This window comes from Triticum urartu, chromosome 3 (genome assembly GCF_003073215.2).
Source record: "Triticum urartu cultivar G1812 chromosome 3, Tu2.1, whole genome shotgun sequence".
Lineage (NCBI taxonomy): Eukaryota > Viridiplantae > Streptophyta > Magnoliopsida > Poales > Poaceae > Triticum > Triticum urartu.
In genome coordinates this window covers 637,207,566-637,228,030 of record NC_053024.1, presented here as the reverse complement: position 1 = coordinate 637,228,030, position 20,465 = coordinate 637,207,566, and the positions used below count along the sequence as shown (strand labels likewise).

The window sequence follows — 20,465 nt, the reverse complement described above, 5'->3', positions numbered from 1 at the left end:
CTCTTTCTCCCCGCCGCCCGCTACCTCCATGGTTTTCCGGGTCACCGACACACCCCGCGCGCGCTGGCGCGTGTGATTTCTGCCCCTCTCCTCGTAGGATTAGTACCATGGACCAGGTGCCACCACGATCCCCCGTGGAAACTAAAAGTGCAAGTAAAAGAAACTGAAGGGCTTAACTTAACTGCGGCAGCACCGGCCGTGCAGGCCGGGGTGCCCTAGATAAGTACTGACAATCTTGCAGCGCTGCAAAGATTATCCCTCCCTCCAGTAGACCAGTACCACCATATGATGATGACACCGATCGATCTCGACTAAGAATTGGATCATGCGGGAGGAAACACGCACGCACGAACCACCCGATCGATCGAATTGATTGCCGAGCTAGAATTGGCAGCCGGCCACCCGCCAAGCGGTCCAGCCACAGCCATCCTTCCTCCCGGCCGGCGCCACTCCTACTTGCTACACTAGCCGATCAAGTGATGATTTGTCAAGCTCTAGCAGTGTGCCCGCTTGCTCCCATCACGGGCCAGTACAAATTAAGCAGTCGGCGTCGGCCCAATTGCCCCGCCGTACAATGATGATTAGGCCTAAAGATATCCATGTTATGAAGTAAGGGCGTGCTTAGCTAATTAGCTTGGGCAGCACCTGCGAGGTGGTGGCTAACCTAGTCATGATGAGAGTCGTGGAAGCGTGAGTTGTGGCCATCACGGTATTGAATGGGAAGGGTCCTGTCCTGGGACGACCCCAGTGCTCAATCATGCACCGTTACATTCCTGCATTCAATATTTGAATCGTCTGCTGCCCTGCCCTGGGCTGCTGTTATTGGCTTGGCAGCGCGCGAGGAGGAGGAGGAGGAGGGCGCTGGCCCGCGTTTCTGGCTCGTGCTACTCGTATTAAAAACGGCCCGGTCCCGCCCGGCCGGTGGGCCAAGTGCTGTTGTTCGTTCCGGACATGCTCTTTGCCGTGTGAATCAAGGGCGTTGCCATTGCCATGCATGGGTCTTTACAATTATTAAAAAAAAGGAAGCAATTGCGGCTGATTTAGTATAACTTAGTACTAAATCAGCACCAATTAATATGGATTGGAGGGAGTACATTTTGTTATTATGCTTGCTCAAGTCCAATGTTCTCATAAAAAAAGTATAATGCTCCCCGCAAAATAGAAAAAAAGAAAGAAAGAAGAATGCCCATCTATGTAAGGAGTAACTGAAAAATAAAGTTTAAAACTATTATTTTGTACTACACATCTAGTAACTGCTATCTTTTCGGAAAATGCTTTTGGATCTCCGGCTCCATGCGGCCGAATTTTTTATTACAAAAACCATATTTTGAAGTTTCAAAATAGTCTGAAAAATTTACACATGAATCTGGGGATGTATAATACATCTCCATAAATTTACATGACGAAATATGTTGTGGTTCATGCTACAAAGAAAACCATGCCTTTCTAGCACATGCATTATTTTCACTATAAAGTCTATGATTTTTTGTTTCTATACAACTTAGCCAAAGCAAATTTGACCATGAAAAATTTTAGTAAACATCTCAATGTTTATGTGTGTTTTATTCAAAAAAATTGAAACTTTAAATATAATCATCAATTTTTTTCAGAAAAAAGGGCTTTATGGAACTTAAGAGCAAGAAATTCACTCTCTTTATAGTATATCTATGCATGCACTACTTCATCCTTACATAAATGTAATGTTCTAATCTTCCCAAATCACTTCTTCACCAACCTCTGAATTCTATATGACCACTTGAACTGCTACCGGTGCACCCGATCTATTGGTAAATTGTTGCTTGACATGACGACCACAATACTTTCAATACTTTCACCCATCGAACTTTCTCCAGTTCGAAGTCCCTTCTCAATGGTGACATGGCTGGTCTAGATTAGAACTATGCTTAATTTTTCTCTTCTGTCAAATCCACAACCATGGCATAATCTGACATGGTTGCCTTCTAATTGTTTATACTACTTGGTACCACCCTAGATGCAAGTTCTCCATCTTATCAGATAGCATTCATCAACTGCCACCTAATGGCTAGGGTTTAAGCTTCAATAACACTAGAGGGAGGACCGTATACCTTGTAGCAAAATGAGTAGAGAGCATTGTGCAATTTTTTGAGATGTGCATAGGCAAATTTGTATCGATAACCAACAACTAAATTAAAGCCACCTCTTTAACTTGGGAGGTTGATATCTATCTTCAATTGACGTTCAGTAGGTAGATGGTCCACAGTATATATTTTGACATGTGAATTTCTATTATAGCAATATTAACAATTATTTTTAAAACTACAATTGCGAAACTATTTTTATTTTAATAATACATCAAGCCCACTATAATTGTTGTTTGACTATTAAACCCAATATAATTCAAATGCGGTCACATATGAAATTTTGAATTACATACGAGATTTAGGCCCACATATTCATTTTTCCTGAATTAAAGTTTAAAAATCTTATTTGTGGTGTCATGGCATAGGTGAGAATATAGTCCTACATGTGAAGCGGATGAGAGTTTGGACAAAGAACTCTCCCTCACATCCCACTAGAGCATGAGAAAGAAGTGTGGTACATGTGAACTCCTCCTCTGCCGCCCGCCTCGCCATGTCCAACTCATGGTTGATGAATGACCCGAGCCAAGGCAGACTCAGATCCATGCCATGAATGTGGTTTTTTTGCTGGTCGGGATAGGGGCCACCCAACATATTAATAACATCAGTTTCCAGATCTATGTGGTATAGTGGGATCTAGCTTTCATATGGTCATATCACATGCTCCGCCTTCTCGCACACATGTCATCCTTCCTCTTGCCATTGCTACTTGCAAAGATCACACGCATGATTCTAAAGGTGAGAAAATCACCATGATTGCACCTTTTTGCGATCCTATACTGGAGGGAAGGTGTTAAGATCTTTGGACAGCATCTCAGCGCTACCGCTCACCACCAGCACTTTAACTTCTTTTGCAACTTCACTAAATTCGCCATGGGTGGCAAGGATAATGCCACAAAGAAGGTTTTCGTTGCCACCACAACCTTGACCCACCCGACTAGATAGCATGAACTGCTAATTCTCTTGCTGGTTCATGTGTTTGACATACCTGTGATATTTATATATATGTCTCTTCTATGTCTAGTACGCACTAGTATTGTTAGATCATAGCATGGTAATGATATTTTTTAAATCTTTTGCTGCGATTTTCATACGGGTTAAATTAACTAGAAATTTGTCGAAAGATCAAATATGAAAGTGTGCTGGTCAATTAGTAAGTATAATAGAAGGGTACAACAAAACTGTTCGCGTATGGTCATGCTTCCGAATTGAACAATAAATTTAAAAACACTTTAAAGTGTGTGTGTGTGTGTGTGTGTGTAAATGCTTGTACTATAGATGAATGCCCCCCGCATAAGAGTTTCGTTGCTAAAAATAAAAAGAAAAGTTGAGTAGATGATCACTTTAAAGTGTAATTGTTTGTGCTAAAAATACATGCATAAAAGTTGCTAAAAACATCTAAAACTAATAGGAAGTAAATGTAGCTTAAAAATAAAAAATAATATGAAGAGTATAAGTAGAGAAAAAAAGAGATTTCAGTTAAAAGAATGGCATTTCTAACAAAAATATGAAGAGTGAACTACATATGTATGCTGCAATCGCCCAACACATGCTGCCAATACAAAATCAATTTTTAAAAATAAATTATGACTTGCATGCATAGAGAGTATCATGCATGAATTGATGATGTGGCGCACTTCATGCATAGAGAGTATCATGCCAGAGAGGATCCGGCTTGCCTGCTCCATCTCTATGCTCCTATCCGTGCTCCCACTTTATCCTACGGCTGTCTTTTTTCCTTTTTCTTTCTAATCTAATCATTTCCCCCCTGATTTTAAGGGGGTGGGGCGAGGCCTTATTTTGTTCCAATCAAATTAAGCCACGTACGCGGGAGCACGGATGAGCGCACGCGCGGGGAGCAGGCAAGTCTCGTCCAGAGAGTAATACAAGACCAATTTAATTTATGACTTGCATGCATAACTTGCTTATGTGGCATTGATTGTATGTCTAGGAAAAATTGGTAGTGGGTCGTAACTATTTAGAAATAGAAGATTCCAAAGTTTCTTAGGAATAATTAAGTTTAGAGCAATAAAAAATCAAGTGCTTCAAAAAAACATGTACCCAAATTATGCAAGAACTATACGAAGGAGATATTCATTCCATTTAGGCAGGTGAGGAAGGGCGGGGTCGGCTTGACACTGTCTTCTCTCTTGGTCGGATGCATGTTAGATTAATATTATTTTCATGAAAAGTTAAACTATTTTTGGTTTGCACAGTTTTTAACATTTTACACTAAAAATACATATATATTGCACATCGATGTATTTCCCATGAACTGAAATTTTACACAAAACATAATGATCATGGATACGATTGAGTAGATCATCACATTGACCTCGGATGTCCAATCAGTATTCTTTCATTCCATTCTCTCACAGCTCTCTCTCTCTCTCTCTCTCTCTCTCTTCCTTAATATCTACCCATCCAATAAAGAACACAGATATCAAATTCCATTCATTTAACCCTCCGTCCCAAGCCAACATACATCCCCCCTCCGCTTCTCCTCCCCCTTCCTCGCAACATATACCACGCACCTCACCATCTTTCGGTGGCCTGTCCCTAACCTCCTCACTTCTCCGCTTCTCCCTCTCCCTCTCCTTCCAACCTCCACAGGGTAAATCCGCAGGCGAGCAAAAAGAAGCTCGCTCCGTCTAAAAGGAGCAGCGACAGCCGGGAGGCCGGAGAGGAAGGCGAGGAGCGCGGTGAGCAGCAGGAGGCGGCGGCGGCGCGCGCAGAGATAGCGGAAAAGGATCGTGCAAAAAGGGTACGTGCGTACGTAAGTAGGCAGCCACCACCGCCGGCGTCGGATCCGATAACTTCTCCTCCTTTCTTTTATCTCTCTCCCCCCCTTGCTTTTTGTAGTCTCTTCCTTTCTCTTCTTGGTCCCAGTTAACTACGCTTCCGGCCATTGATCCAAGAAAGGCACATGCCCAGAGTTTTCTTGGCATTTCTGCTCAGAAGGAAACGAATTCTACTCTGATTTCTGCTCAGTATTTGTTTCCTTCTAATATATAGGAGATGCGGGTGCATATTTGGTATATTTTCCTGTGCTTTTTAGGCATCGTTCGTTTTCCACGGAGTATTTGGCAAGAGAATAAAATCACTGATTCTTTCTGCTTATACACATCTTCCTCTTGTTTCAGCAGGCGTGAAGGATGGCCTCGTCGTCGGCGTCTTCGTTGCCGGCGCCGGGAGGATCGGTGATCACCTTGGCCGCCTCATCGGCGGGGGGCAACGGCGCCGGCGGGGTGTGCGGCACGGGGTCGCCGTGCGCGGCGTGCAAGTTCCTCCGCCGCAAGTGCCAGCCTGACTGCGTGTTCGCGCCCTACTTCCCGCCGGACAACCCGCAGAAGTTCGTGCACGTGCACCGCGTCTTCGGCGCCAGCAACGTGACCAAGCTGCTGAACGAGCTCCATCCGTACCAGCGCGAGGACGCCGTGAACTCCCTCGCCTACGAGGCCGACATGCGCCTCCGCGACCCCGTCTACGGCTGCGTCGCCGTCATCTCCATGCTCCAGCGCAACCTCCGCCAGCTCCAGCAGGACCTCGCCCGCGCCAAGTACGAGCTCTCCAAGTACCAGGTGAGGTTTCTTTTATTGCATCACACTCGTCGATCTTCTTTACCATCGATCATCGCTCATACGCTGATGCACATACATTTGTTGGTGGTGTTTGACTGTGATCCTTGTTTCAGTCGGCGGCGGGGCCGAACGGGTCGCAGTCGATGGCGGAGTTCATCGGCAGCGCGGTGCCGAACGGCGTGGCGAGCTTCATCAACGTTGGGCACTCCGCGGCGCTCGGCTCCGTCGGCGGGGTCACGGGCTTCGGGCAAGATCATCAGTTCGCTGCCGTGCAGATGCTGTCCAGGAGCTACGAGGCGGCCGAGCCCATCGCGAGGCTGGGCCTGAACGGCGGCTACGAGTTCGGGTACTCGGCGGCCGCAATGGCCGGCGCAGGCTCGGTGCCAGGTCTCGGCATGCTCGGCGGCTCGCCGTTCCTGAAGCCCGGCATCGCCGGCAGCGACGAGAGGGGCGGCGCCGGGCAGTAGCCGATCGAGCGGCTGCCCTCTGTCAGGCCAGGTGCGGCATTAACTACTCCACTCTTCCGGCCGGTCTTCCTCTTCCACTTGTGATCATGAATAAATCATCACGGTTCTTTGGTTAGTTTATTTACTGTGTGCAATGATGCGTTGGAACCCAATTAATGTTGATGATTGGCTGCCGGATTTGCTTGTAAAATGTTGATGATCTGTTACGTGTGCGCAGCCATTAATCCGGCCTCGGCGCACTGTTTAGCTTTTACTCTGGTTATTGTTAAGTGTCCATGCACACTCTTGTGGTGAACATATCTTCAGCATTTGGTTAGTAGGAGTACATGCACGTCACGCGTGAATGAACGCAAAAAAAATATGGTGCTGTTGGTCGATCAATGTGGAAACAAAAATCTGTTTCATGCTTGACCTCTTGATAGTGCTCCAGCATGCATGCTTAGTTTCAACTTAGGTGCCATGCCTAGCTAAGTAGCTATAGCTAGTGGAGTACCGTAGTAACTCGTAAGGTTTTCTAAATTTCTAAGTCATGGCCTCATGGGTACTATCTATCAGCAGGTAGAGCTAGCTATCTAGCTAGTCAGCTGCCACTGCGACCTAAACACCTCACCTGTGGGGAAAATTACTGATATTTCATGTCTACTATTGCGCGTGCATCTCTTTTTCAAGTTAAATGTAAGTGGTAAGACAAATTAAGCGCAACAAGAATGAGCTAAAATGGCGCGAATAATAAACAAATTAGCATTCATCTTTCCAGTGTAGCTTCGAAGAAGAAGAAAACTGTTTGTACCAGTGATAAGTAGCTGATCATGAACAGTTTGGCGCTGATCTGCCGATACAGTTGCGTTGTGTTGTCATGTTCAACAGTGATGCACCCCAATTTCAGCAGTTTGGGTAGTAAGCTAGTCTTCTACTACTATAAGACAAAAAGTGGAAATAATCCATCCATTTCATTCTCTGTATAAACTTATCAAACGCTGACTACGTACACTTGGGCAGTAACAGTTCCCTCTCGTAGCAAGTAGAACAAGTATACTTCAGAATATAGTAGTACAAGCAAGAACTAATAATTGATCAGTTATTCATACATCAAAAGCGAAGGAACTATCTTTGACCTCACTTTGATATTTGCCAATATTTTATAGGTTGCTGACGAGGAAAAAGATTCACCATGTTGAAGACCTAGGTGGCTGTGCAACGACCTGAATTATTACCTATCTTGATCGCGAGAGTGTTAATTGATTTACTAGTCTATTTGGCATGAATGCATATGTTTACTTTGCTTGTTTCTCCTTCTTGTGTTTTGCTGTACCGCTGCATCCATGCATGGTGTTTGTCCTTGACTTCTACCACTTGATCAGACCTCTCCCTTAATTATGTATAGAAATATGTGTGGTGGATCAAATGGTCTCGTGCCGGTTTTTGACGATTGGTTCGACTCACTATGCATCCCCATAATTATGCAAGGGTTCAATCAGTTGAGCCTCCTTCGTTTCATAGGATTGGAATATCATGGGAGTATGGAAATCATAGGAGGTGAGAAGACATATATGTCAATTTCTATAGGGAAAAAGATGTCATATTTGATTTATAGGATGGGACTTTTCATTATGTCCAAGAGCTAATGTTTTTTCTCTTTGAAATATGAGGGAGGCTCCAAAGAAATTTTCAATACAATTTATCTTTTAAAATTCCTACATAATTTCTGTAAATCAAAGTAGGCCTTTGACTGGAAATTGATTTTGGAGGCCGAGCTCCATGGACGCCTCCAAATGCCAAATGCAAGATTCCAAATTGAAAATTCATTATTTTATATTTCAAAAAATCTGAAAAAAATACAGATGGAGATGAAGGCATAATGAACAATTGTGTAAATTTTCAGGATGAAAATAAGTTGAAATGAGGGTTGTGCAAAAAAAAAAGTTAGGGCTTTTTTAACACATGATACTATTCATCCTCCCAACCATGAATTTGTCTTTTTTGTACAGGTTGCATTTCAATGTATTTTCATGCTGAAATTTTACACACACACACACACCCACATCCTTGTTTACTTGTGCAAATATTTTGAATCCAAAAAATTTGAATTTTTAATTTTAAAAAAATTCAGCCTCCATGCAGGCCGAGATCCAAAACGCCTTGGACTCACAATGAAATTCTGAAGGAAGTATTTTGTTTCAAATTTGGACTAAATAGATATAAATAAAAATACATAATGAAAAGAAAGGCATGCATGTAAGTAGGATGGCCTGCCCTGCTTACTGGTTAAGCTGACCTTGCAGGTTTTGCTGAATCTGTTCGAGATCACAGTAGATCAGTAGTAGCTCTAGTAGTATCTTCGGGTTGACTTGTGTGTGTTACGGTGACCTAGGAAGGCTACACATACATACGATTGGACATGGCATGCTATGGTAGCTAGGGCCTGCGGTGCATGCGCGCGCGCTTGTCTGTGGTGAAATATGCTGCATCATTGCATGGATCCTCTGCAGGACTGGTCAGGTGGATGGGTCGATCGATCAAGTAGTACTAGTAGTAGACGACGTGAGTGCCTAATAAAGCAAGCATTTACTCGTAGAGCACCAGCGCTTCTCTTCAATTCCTGCGCTGCGACGACGCTGCAGCTGGCTCGCTTTTGCTTGCGCCGGAGGCAAACTGCGCGCGCGTGGCCGGGGTAGAGGAACCGCTACTCGTAGGCTAGCTTTGTAGGGCTGTGTGGGAGTAACTAAAGGCCGGCCACACACACTCTCTGTGAAGAGATCCATGGGAGAAGATTTCCGCAGCCTACACCCGATCCCTAGGCTGTGAGGTGATGTGATGTGAGGTCAATGGGCGCCTGGAGAGGTCACATCGTCAGACGGGGCAGTGGTCAGTGTGGATGGCGATCTTTCTCACGGTGAATCCCTGAGAAGATCATGGTACTGAGCTAAGATGGCTACTCCTAAGTCCTAACCGGTAGGTTTATTTGGGAAGATGCTTTACTACTCGCATGCATGTGCATGCAGCTGGTAATTACTCCAGCCGGCCGGCCACGCCGTGCTAGTGAGCCTAGATGCATATAGCTACAGTCATGATCATGCACAAAAGCGAACTGGCGTTGGTGTGTGCAGTGTGCTCCATGGCAATGGCATGGCATGGCGCGATCGCGCGTCGTGGCATGCAGCTGCAGTGAGCAGTGGAGGCCGGCCGTGCCACACGCAACAGAGCTGGCGCTCGTTTGAGTCATGCAGCTGATTACACCACTGTATGCTCCGTTGACCGGTGCCAGTTTTAGTGTACATGGCATTCGCTTTTGATCATCCCTCGTCGTCCCGCTGTTGTTTCCTTCTCTCTCCGGACGCAGCCCTCTGAATTTTGGGAGGTGGCCGTTCGATGAGGCAGAATGCATGTTGCAGGACCCCTAGCTGCAGCACCAGGGAGAGAGAGAGAGATGGCAGCGTCGGGTCATCAGGCCTCCCAGAAATGTCGTTCGTTCTGCAGGAGACATTCATTGCGCATCTCCCTGCATTCATGGCGGCACGTATACGTACAGGCACATATACCAGCACAGTCGCACGCATAGCCGCGTTCCTCTGGCTCTAGCGACACGTAGCTGGTCTCCCGCACACGCCATTTCTTGGCTCTTCATTTTATCTGACTTGCCATGCCACCATTAGGTTATTGAATCCATGCATGTGGACCAACGGTTAACACGTAAACCCGGTGTACGTACGTGCTGTAGAGACGCGCTGTAGGCTGTAGCAGCAGCTAGACCTCATGGCGGGGATGCTTAACTTAAGTACGTACTCGACACTGATGCTTTTGATAGTACGCGTCAACATGGCCGTAGTATTTCACATGCTTTCGAAGCGAGGATTGCACGGTGCCATGCATGCACTGCCACAGTGACGATGGGAATGGTTGGGGCCGGCCGGTCCGATCGATCGATCGACCGAGGCAGGCATGTAGTGGTAGCGCGTCACGCAATGATGGCTGAGGCGGGGGGCGAAACGGCAGGCGAGGCAATGATGGCGACGACGGTACGACGGTGGCAGCGAGCAGCACATCGCGGAGAGGAGAGAGAGATTTCGCTGCCGCTGCCGCTGCCGCCTCGATAACCCCCATCCCCTCCTGCGCCGGGCGTTAAATGCGAACGCTTCTGCGCCGCTGTCGGAGGCGGCCCCGGCCCCGGCCGGCGTCGGCCACGAGGCCCTGCTGCTCGCGATCTCCCCCGTCACGTCACCACGCCGCCCCGGCAGAGCACGCGGCGCGTGCGTGCGGGCTCGATTTTGCTCCGGCGCGTGTTCGTTAATGCGCCTCAACGGCCCAGACGGTCGTCTCGTCACCGTGACCACCGATCGGGCACCGGCTGGTTGGTCATGGGAGCACGCGCGCGCCGGCCGATCGACTTCCGCCCACGACGACGGTCGCGCGCAGGTCGACGGGAAGGGCCGGAGCTCGCTCTTCATCGCCCGATTTCATTTTTCTTCTTCTTCTGTCTATCAAAATGAACGAAACGACTAGTGCGAGTACAAGAAAACAGCAAAGAGGCTGCTGCATAGGGCTGCGGCCTGCCCGAGGGCGCGCGCGCGCGTGCATGCACTGCATGCGCCTACGCGTAGCGGCATGCAGATGCAGTAGGCATGGAATTAACACCGGCGGCCCCGCGCACGTCGCGTCCCGTCAGGGCATTCACCGGGCGTACGGCCGTGATCGCACAGGGTATGATCCGCCACGCTCGAATAGTTGTGCGCGCAGCCAGCGCACTGTTCCCGGAAACGAACGGACGGACGGACCGACGGGACTACGGAGGGAACAAGATGGTGGTGGACCGCTGGTCCGCGTCAAGGACCCGCTCGAGGCCGAGCGGTAGTACGTGCCGAGCTACTCCTGGTTACTGCAGAATGTCGTCGCTGATGGAGTGGGGCATTGCTATGCCTATGCTGCCAACAACGATGGCCGATGATGCAACGTGAACTGTGGAACGCACAGGTCAATGTGTCGTCGAACAGTGCTCATCATTTAAGGTGCTTTCGCAGCGTTGTTACTGTGCCTTTTTCGATTTTATTAATAATTAAATATCCGTTTTTTATATTAAATTCGCCTATTAGCTCAGCTGGTTAGAGCGTGGTCCTAATAAGGCCAAGGTCGCGGGTTCGAGACCTGCATGGGCCATCTATTTTTGATATTTCGTTTTGTTTTCTCTGAACGGAATTTCATGTGATTAAAGGGAAATAGTAACGTATAAAGTCAAATAATTTAGTTCAATACTGATAATAAGATGGCCCATTAGCTCAGTTGGTTAGAGCGTGGTGCTAATAACGCCAAGGTCGCAGGTTCGAGACCTGCATGGGCCATATTAATCTTTTTTTTGCAACCGAAATCTCAAATGATATATTCTCAAGAGAAAAAAACTATGACGTATATCTTCAAAAAAGTTTATTCCTTTTGTTTACCAATTTACTTGTCAAGATCACTTTTATATGGTCTATGATATTTGGCACACGTGTGTTATATAAGCAAAACTGCCACACCACTATTTCTTTCATTTTAAATGTGCAGCAGGAATCTACGCCAACGAGTCGTCGATGCGTAATGGATCTGAATATATAATCTTCCACCAAATAAACCATATAGTAATCAACTACAAGATGTAATCGACACTACTAGTCACCCCCTAGCACCAATCTATAGTTCCGGTAATAAGATTAAATACAAGAGATGAACTAGGGTTTGAGATGAGATGGTGCTGACGAAGATGTTGATGGAGATTGCCCTCCCCAAGATGGGAGAGTTGTTTGTGGTGATGATGACGATGATTTCCCCCTCCGAGAGGGAAGTTCCCCTGGCAAAATCGCTCCGCCGGAGGGCAAAGGTGCTCCTGCCCAAGTTCCGCCTCGAGGTGGCGGCGCTTCGTCCCGAAAGTCATTTCCTTATTTTTTTTCCAGGTAAAAACCACTTATATACCAAAAGATAGGCACCAGAGGTGGGCCGAGGAGGCCACAACCCACCAGGGCGCGCCTGGGGGCCTGGCGCGCCCAGGTGGATTGTGCCCACCTGGTGGCCACCCTCTAGTGTTTATTGGCTCAAATATTCCTCAAATAATTCATAAAAATTCTCCATAAAGTTTCAGCTCATTTGGAGTTATGCAGAATAGGTGACCTGACGTAGCTTTTCCAGGTCCAGATTTTCAGCTGTTAGAATTCTCCCTCTTGGTGTTTTTCTTGTAAATTATGAGAGAAAAGGCATTAGAATTACTCCAAAAAGCATTATTATGGATAAAAACATTATAAATAACAGTAAGAAAACATGATGCGAAATGGACGTATCATGCACACCGCAAAATGGTTCCAAGGTTGATGCGATCGCCGTCGGCACGCTACCTCTACATCTACCATCGAGATTAGTTTTAGACCTGAATAATTGTTATTTGGTGCCAGCGTTGAGCATGAACATTATATCTGGATCTTCTTTGATGCGAAGCGGTTATTTATTTAAATCAGAGAATAATGGTGGTTCTATTTATATGAGTAATATCTTCTATGGTCATGCATCCTTGATGAGTGGTCTGTTTTTGTTGAATCTCGATTGTAGTGATACACAAATTCATAATATTGAAGCCAAAAGATGCAAAGTTAATAATGATAATGCAACTTATTTGTGGCACTGCCGTTTAGGTCATATTGGTGTAAAGCGCATGAAGAAACTCCATGCTGATGGGTTGTTGAAATCACTTGATGCTTGCGAACCATGCCTCATGGGCAAGATGAATAAGACTTCGTTCTTCGGAACAATGGAGCGAACCACTGACTTATTGGAAATAATACATACTGATGTATGCGGTCTGATGAGCGTTGAGGCTCGCGGCGGGTATCGTTATTTTCTAACCTTCACAGATGATTTGAGAAGATATGGATATATCTACTTAATGAAACATAAGTCTGAAATATTTGAAAAATTCAAAGAATTTCAGAGTGAAGTGAAAAATCATCGTAAGAAGAAAATAAAGTTTCTACGATCTGATCGTGGAGGAGAATATTTGAGTTACGAGTTTGGTCTTCATTTGAAACAATGTGGAATAGTTTCGCAACTCACGACACCTGGAATACCACAGCGTAATGGTGTGTCCAAACGTCGTAACCACTTTATTAGATATGGTGCAATCTATGATGTCTCTTACCGATTTACCACTATCATTTTGGGGTTATACTTCAGAGACAGTTGCATTCACGTTAAATAGGGCACCATCTAAATCTGTTGAGACGACACCATATGACCTGTGGTTTGGCAAAAAATCTAAACTGTCGTTTCTTAAAGTTTGGGGTTGCGATGCTTATGTGAAAAAGTTTCAACCTGATAAGCTTGAACCCAAATTGAAAAATGCGTCTTCATAGGATACCCAAAGGAAACTGTTGGGTACATCTTCTATCACAGACTCGAAGACAAGATATTCGTTGCTAAGAATGGATCCTTTCTAGAGAATGAGTCTTCATAGGATACCCAAAGGAAACTGTTGGGTACATCTTCTATCACAGACCTGAAGACAAGATATTCGTTGCTAAGAATGGATCCTTTCTAGAGAATGAGTTTCTCTCGAAAGAAGTAAGTGGGAGGAAAGTAGAACTTAATGAGGTAATTGTACCTTCTCCCGAATTGGCAAGTAGTTCATCACAGAAATCAATTCCAGTGGTGCCTACACCAATTAGTGAGGAAGTTAATGATGATGATCATGAAACTTCAGATCAAGTTACTACCGAACCTCGTAGGTCAACCAGAGTACGGTCCGCATCAGAGTGGTACGGTAATCCTGTTCTGGAAGTCATGTTACTAGACCATGATGAACCTATGAACTATGAGGAAGCGATGATGAGCCCAGATTCTGCGAAAGGGCTTGAGGCCATGAAATCTGAGATGGGATCCATGTATGAGAACAAAGTGTGGACTTTGGTTGACTTGTCCGATGATCGACAAGCCATAGAGAACAAATGGATCTTCAAGAAAAAGACTGACGCTGACGGTAATGTTACTGTCTACAAAGCTCGACTTGTTGCGAAAGGTTTTCGACAAGTTCAAGGAGTTGACTATGATGAGACCTTCTCACCCGTAGCGATGCTTAAGTCTGTCCAAATCATGTTTGCAATTGCCGCATTTTATGATTATGAAATTTGGCAAATGGATGTCAAAACTGCATTCCTTAATGGATTTTCTTAAAGAAGAGTTGTATATGATGCAACCAGAAGGTTTTGTCGATTCTAATGGTGCTAACAAAGTGTGCAAGCTCCAGCGATCCATTTATGGACTGGTGCAAGCAACTCGGAGTTGGAATATACGCTTTGATAGTGTGATCAAAGCATATGGTATATATAAACTTTTGGAGAAACCTGTATTTACAAGAAAGTGAGTGGGAGCTCTGTAGCATTTCTAATATTATATGTGGATGACATATTGTTGATTGGAAATAGAACATAATTTCTGGATAGCATAAAAGTATACTTGAATAAGAATTTTTCAATGAAAGACCTCGGTGAAGCTGCTTACATATTGGGCATCAAGATCTATAGAGATAGATCAAGACGCTTAATTGGACTTTCACAAAGCACATACCTTGATAAATTTTTGAAAAAGTTCAAAATGGATCAGTCATAGAAAGGGTTCTTGCCTATGTTACAAGGTGTGAAGTTGAGTCAGACTCAATGCCTGACCACAGAAGAAGATAGAGAGAAAATGAAAGTCATTCCCTATGCCTCAGCCATAGGTTCTATCATGTATGCAATGCTGTGTACCAGACCTGATGTGTGCCTTCCTATAAGTTTAGCATGGAGGTACCAAAGTAATCCAGGAGTGGATCACTGGATAGCGGTCAAGAACATCCTAAAATACCTAAAAAGTATTAAGGATATGTTTCTCGTTTATGCAGGTGACAAAGAGCTTGTCGTAAATGGTTACGTCGATGCAAGATTTGACACTGATCTAGATGACTCTAAGTCACAAACCGGATACGTATTTATATTGAATGGTGGAGCTGTCAGTTGGTGCAGTTCCAAGCAGATCGTCATGGCGGGATCTACGTGTGAAGCGGAGTACATAGCTGCTTCGGAAGCAGCAAATGAAGGAGTCTGGATGAAGGAGTTCATATCCGATCTAGGTGCAATACCTAGTGCATCGGGTCCACTGCAAATATTTTGTGACAATACTGGAGCAATTAACTTGGAGAAGGAATCCAAATTTCACAAGAGAACCAAACATATCAAGAGACGCTTCAATTTCATCCGCGATCAAGTCAAAGAAGGAGACATAGAGATTTGCAAGATATATACGGATCTGAATGTTGTAGACTCGTTGACTAAGCCTCTTCCACGAGCAAAATATGATCAGCACCAAGACTCCATGGGTGTTAGAATCATTACTATGTATTCTAGATTATTGACTCTAGTGCACGTAGAAGACTGAAGGAAATATGCCCTAGAGGCAATAATAAAGTTGTTATTTATATTTCCTTATATCATGATAAATGTTTATTATTCATGTTAGAATTGTATTAACCGGAAACTTAGTACATGTGTGAATACATAGACAAACAGAGTGTCCCTAGTATGCCTCTACTTGACCAGCTCGTTAATCAAAGATGGTTAAGTTTCCTGAACATAGACATGTGTTGTCATTTGATGAACGGGATCACATCATTAGAGAATGATGTGATGGACAAGACCCATCCGTTAGCTTAGCATTATGATCGTTTAGTTTTATTGCTATTGCTTTCTTCATGACTTATACATATTCCTCTGACTATGATATTATGCAACTTCTGAATACATGAGGAACACCTTGTGTGCTATCAAACGTCACAACGTAACTAGGTGATTGTAAATATGCTCTACAGGTGTCTCCGGAGGTGTTTGTTGGGTTGGCATAGATCAAGATTAGGATTTGTCACTCCGTGTATCAGAGAGGTATCTCTAGGCCCTCTCGGTAATGCACATCACTATAAGCCTTGCAAGCAATGTAACTAATGAGTTAGTTGCGGGATGATGAATTACGGAACGAGTAAAGAGACTTACCGACAATGAGATTGAACTACGTATGATGATACCGACGATCGAATCTCGGGCAAATAACATACCGATGACAAAGGGAATGACGTATGTTGTTATGCGGTTTGACCGATAAAGATCTTCGTAGAATATGTAGGAACCAATATGAGCATCCAGGTTCCGCTATTGGTTATTGACCGGAGATTTGTCTTGGTCATATCTACATAGTTCTCGAACCCGTAGGGTCCGCATGCTTAACGTTCGATGACGATTTGTATTATGAGTTATGTGTTTTGGTGACTGAAGTTTGTTCGGAGTCCCGGATGAGATCACGAACATGAGGAGTCTCGAAATAGTCGAGAGGTAAAGATTCATATATTGGAAGGTTATATACGGACATCAGAATAGTTCCGAAGAGGTTCAGGGATTTTTCGGAGTACCGGGAGGTTACCGGAACCCCCTAGGAAAGTTAATGGGCCTCATGGGACATAGTGGAGAGAGGGAGAAAGGCCACAAGAGGAGGTGCGCACCTCCCCCTGCCCAATCCGAATTGGATAAGGGGTGGGGGCGCCCCCCTTTTCCTTCTCCCTCTCCCCTCTTTCCCCTTTCCCCTCTCCGTTGGAAGGAAGGGGGGCGAATCCTACTAGGAGCGAAGTCCTAGTAGGACTCCCCCCATGGCGCGCCACCCCTAGGGCCGGCCACCTCCTCCTCCCCTCCTTTATATACGGGGGCGGGGGGCACCCCAACGGCACAATAATTGTTCTCTTAGCCATGTGCGGTGCCTCACTCCACAGTTTACTCCTCCGGTCATAGCGTCGTAGTGCTTAGGCGAAGCCCTGCGCGGGGATCACATCATCATCACTGTAAGTGCATCTAGTGCCCCTTAGTGATTTTGGTGTAATGAAGACTTATAGGTTAAGGGACTAATACGTGTGTGAGTGTACACAGGTCTATAAGTCTATGAGGAGTTTGATATTTACAGGAAAAGTCGACCCCTGAAAATGAACATCTTCGACTGAAGATTTTGGCATTTCTGAAGACTTTCATGAAGACTTTGAAAGTGAAGAAATTGGTGTGTCCGTGAAGACTTGATATTCATGCGAGAAATATGAAGCTTGAAGACTTTCGTGTTCATAGTTTTGTTTTTCTCTTTCTTGAGTTATAGGAAACACCGTACTGTTAAAGGGGGTCGAGGAAATGTTGGAAATATGCCCTAGAGGTAATAATAAATTAGTTATTATTATATTTCCTTGTTCATGATAATCGTTTATTATCCATGCTAGAATTGTATTGATAGGAAACTCAGATACATGTGTGGATACATAGACAACACCATGTCCCTAGTAAGCCTCTAGTTGACTAGCTCGTTGATCAATAGATGGTTACGGTTTCCTGACCATGGACATTGGATGTCATTGATAACGGGATCACATCATTAGGAGAATGATGTGATGGACAAGACCCAATCCTAAGCATAGCACTAGATCGTGTAGTTCGTATGCTAAAGCTTTTCTAATGTCAAGTATCATTTCCTTAGACCATGAGATTGTGCAACTCCCGGATACCGTAGGAATCCTTTGGGTGTACCAAATGTCACAACGTAACTGGGTGACTATAAAGGTGCACTACAGGTATCTCCGAAAGTGTCTGTTGGGTTGGCACGAATCGAGACTGGGATTTGTCACTCCGTGTAAACGGAGAGGTATCTCTGGGCCCACTCGGTAGGACATCATCATAATGTGCACAATGTGATCAAGGAGTTGATCACGGGATGATGTGTTACGGAACGAGTAAAAGAGACTTGCCGGTAACGAGATTGAACAAGGTATCGGGATACCGACGATCGAATCTCGGGCAAGTATCGTACCGCTAGACAAAGGGAATTGAATACGGGATTGATTAAGTCCTTGACATCGTGGTTCATCCGATGAGATCATCGTGGAACATGTGGGAGCCAACATGGGTATCCAGATCCCGCTGTTGGTTATTGACCGGAGATCGTCTCGGTCATGTCTGCATGTCTCCCGAACCCGTAGGGTCTACACACTTAAGGTTCGATGACACTAGGGTTATAAAGGAAGTTTGTATGTACCGAATGTTGTTCGGAGTCCCGGATGAGATCCCGGACGTCACGAGGAGTTCCGGAATGGTCCGGAGGTAAAGATTTATATATGGGAAGTCCTGTTTTGGTCACCGGAAGAGTTTCAGGGTTTATCGGTAACGTACCGGGACCACCGGGAGGGTCCCGGGGGTCCACCAAGTGGGGCCACCAGCCCCGGGGGGTCCACATGGGCTGTAGGGAGTGTTCCTTGGCCTACATGGGCCAAGGGCACCAGCCCCACTAAGGCCCATGCGCCTAAGAGATGGAGAGGGGGCAAACCCTAATGGGATATGGGCCTTAGGGCCCATATTGGTGCGCCTCCCTCTCCCATCCCCTCTTGGCCGCCCCCTTGCTCCCCATCTAGGGCTTCCGCCCCTCTAGGGGTGGGAACCCTAGAGGGGGCGCAGCCTCCTCCCCTTCCCCTATATATATGAGGCCTAGGGGGCTGCCCATAACACACGTGATTCGATCTCTCGTTGGTGCAGCCCTGCATCTCTTCTTCCTCCTCTTCTGTGGAGCTTGGCGAAGCCCTGCAGGATAGCCACGCTCCTCCACCACCACCACGCCGTTGTGCTGCTGCTGGATGGAGTCTTCCTCAACCTCTCCCTCTCTCCTTGCTGGATCAAGGCTTGGGAGACGTCACCGGGCTGTACGTGTGTTGAACGCGGAGGTGTCGTCCGTTCGGCACTTGGTCATCGGTGATTTGAATCACGACGAGTACGACTCCATCAACCCCGTTCTCTTGAACGCTTCCTCTTAGCGATCTACAAGGGTATGTAGATGCACTCTCCTTCCCCTCGTTGCTGGTCTCTCCATAGATAGATCTTGGTGACACGTAGGAAAATTTTGAATTTCTGTTACGTTCCCCAACAGTGGTATCAGAGCTAGGTCTATTGCGTAGATTCTATGCACGAGTAGAACACAAAGTAGTTGTGGGCGTTGATTTTGTTCAATATGCTTACCGTTACTAGTCCAATCTTGATTCGGCGGCATCGTGGGATGAAGCGGCCCGGACCAACCTTACACGTACTCTTACGTGAGACCGGTTCCACCGACAAACATGCACTAGTTGCATAAGGTGGTTGGCGGGTGTCTGTCTCTCCCACTTTACTCGGATCGGATTCGATGAAAAGGGTCCTTATGAAGGGTAAATAGCAATTGGCATATCACGTTGTGGTTTTGCGTAGGTAAGAAACGTTCTTGCTAGAAACCCATAGCAGCCACGTAAAACATGCAAACAACAATTAGAGGACGTCTAACTTGTTTTTGCAGGGTATGCTATGTGATGTGATATGGCCCAAAGGATGTGATGAATGATATATGTGATGTATGAGATTGATCATGTTCTTGTAATAGGAATCACGACTTGCATGTCGATGAGTATGACAACCGGCAGGAGCCATAGGAGTTGTCTTTATTTATTTATGACCTGCATGTCAACTTAAACGTCATGTAATTACTTTACTTTATTGCTAACCGTTAGCTGTAGTAGTAGAAGTAATAGATGACGTGACAACTTCAAGAAGATACGATGATGGAGATCATGATGATGGAGATCATGGTGTCATGCCGGTGACGATGATGATCATGGAGCCCTGAAGATGGAGATCAAAAGGAGCAATATGATATTGGCCATATCATGTCACTATTTGATTGCATGTGATGTTTATCATGTTTATACATCTTATTTGCTTAGAACGATGGTAGTAAATAAGATGATCCCTCATTAAAATTTCAAGAAGTGTTCTCCCCTAACTGTGCACCGTTGCTACAGTTCGTCGTTTCGAAGCACGCCGTGATGATCGGGTGTGATAGATCCTTACGTTCACATACAACGGGTGTAAGACAGTTTTACACATGCAAAACACTTAGGGTTAACTTGACGAGCCTAGCATGTACAGACATGGCCTCGGAACACAGAAGACCGAAAGGTCGAGCATGAGTCGTATAGAAGATACGATCAACATGAAGATGTTCACCGACGTTGACTAGTCCATCTCACGTGATGATCGGACACGGCCTAGTTGACTCGGATCATGTAATCACTTAGATGACTAGAGGGATGTCTATCTAAGTGGGAGTTCATAAGATGAACTTAATTATCCTGAACATAGTCAAAAGGATTTTGCAAATTATGTCGTAGCTCATGCTATAGTTCTACTGTTTAGATATGTTTCTAGAGAAAAATT

General features: G+C 45.4%; 1 protein-coding gene and 2 non-coding genes across 5 annotated transcripts; all 3 read left to right on the top strand.

Moving 5' to 3' along the window:
* The first annotated feature begins 4,589 nt into the window (after positions 1–4,589).
* On the top strand, positions 4,590–7,779 carry LOC125545554 (LOB domain-containing protein 6-like). 3 transcript variants are annotated; one of them, XM_048709553.1, is made up of 4 exons: positions 4,590–4,884; positions 5,267–5,701; positions 5,815–6,199; positions 7,314–7,779. In XM_048709553.1, exons 2-3 carry the CDS (start codon positions 5,276–5,278, stop codon positions 6,166–6,168), a joined length of 780 nt encoding a protein of 259 aa, XP_048565510.1. In that variant the 5' UTR covers positions 4,590–4,884; positions 5,267–5,275; the 3' UTR covers positions 6,169–6,199; positions 7,314–7,779. The 3 variants fall into 3 exon arrangements, with proteins under 3 accessions (XP_048565510.1, XP_048565508.1, XP_048565511.1); XM_048709551.1 differs by having other exon boundaries at positions 5,264–5,701; XM_048709554.1 differs by having other exon boundaries at positions 4,590–4,896; positions 5,264–5,701.
* Positions 7,780–11,245: 3,466 nt separating this feature from the next.
* Positions 11,246–11,319, top strand: TRNAI-AAU. The gene has a single exon. It is a non-coding gene; the product is annotated as a tRNA-Ile (tRNA).
* A 108-nt stretch (positions 11,320–11,427) lies between these two features.
* Positions 11,428–11,501, top strand: TRNAI-AAU. The gene has a single exon. It is a non-coding gene; the product is annotated as a tRNA-Ile (tRNA).
* Positions 11,502–20,465: the final 8,964 nt, after the last annotated feature.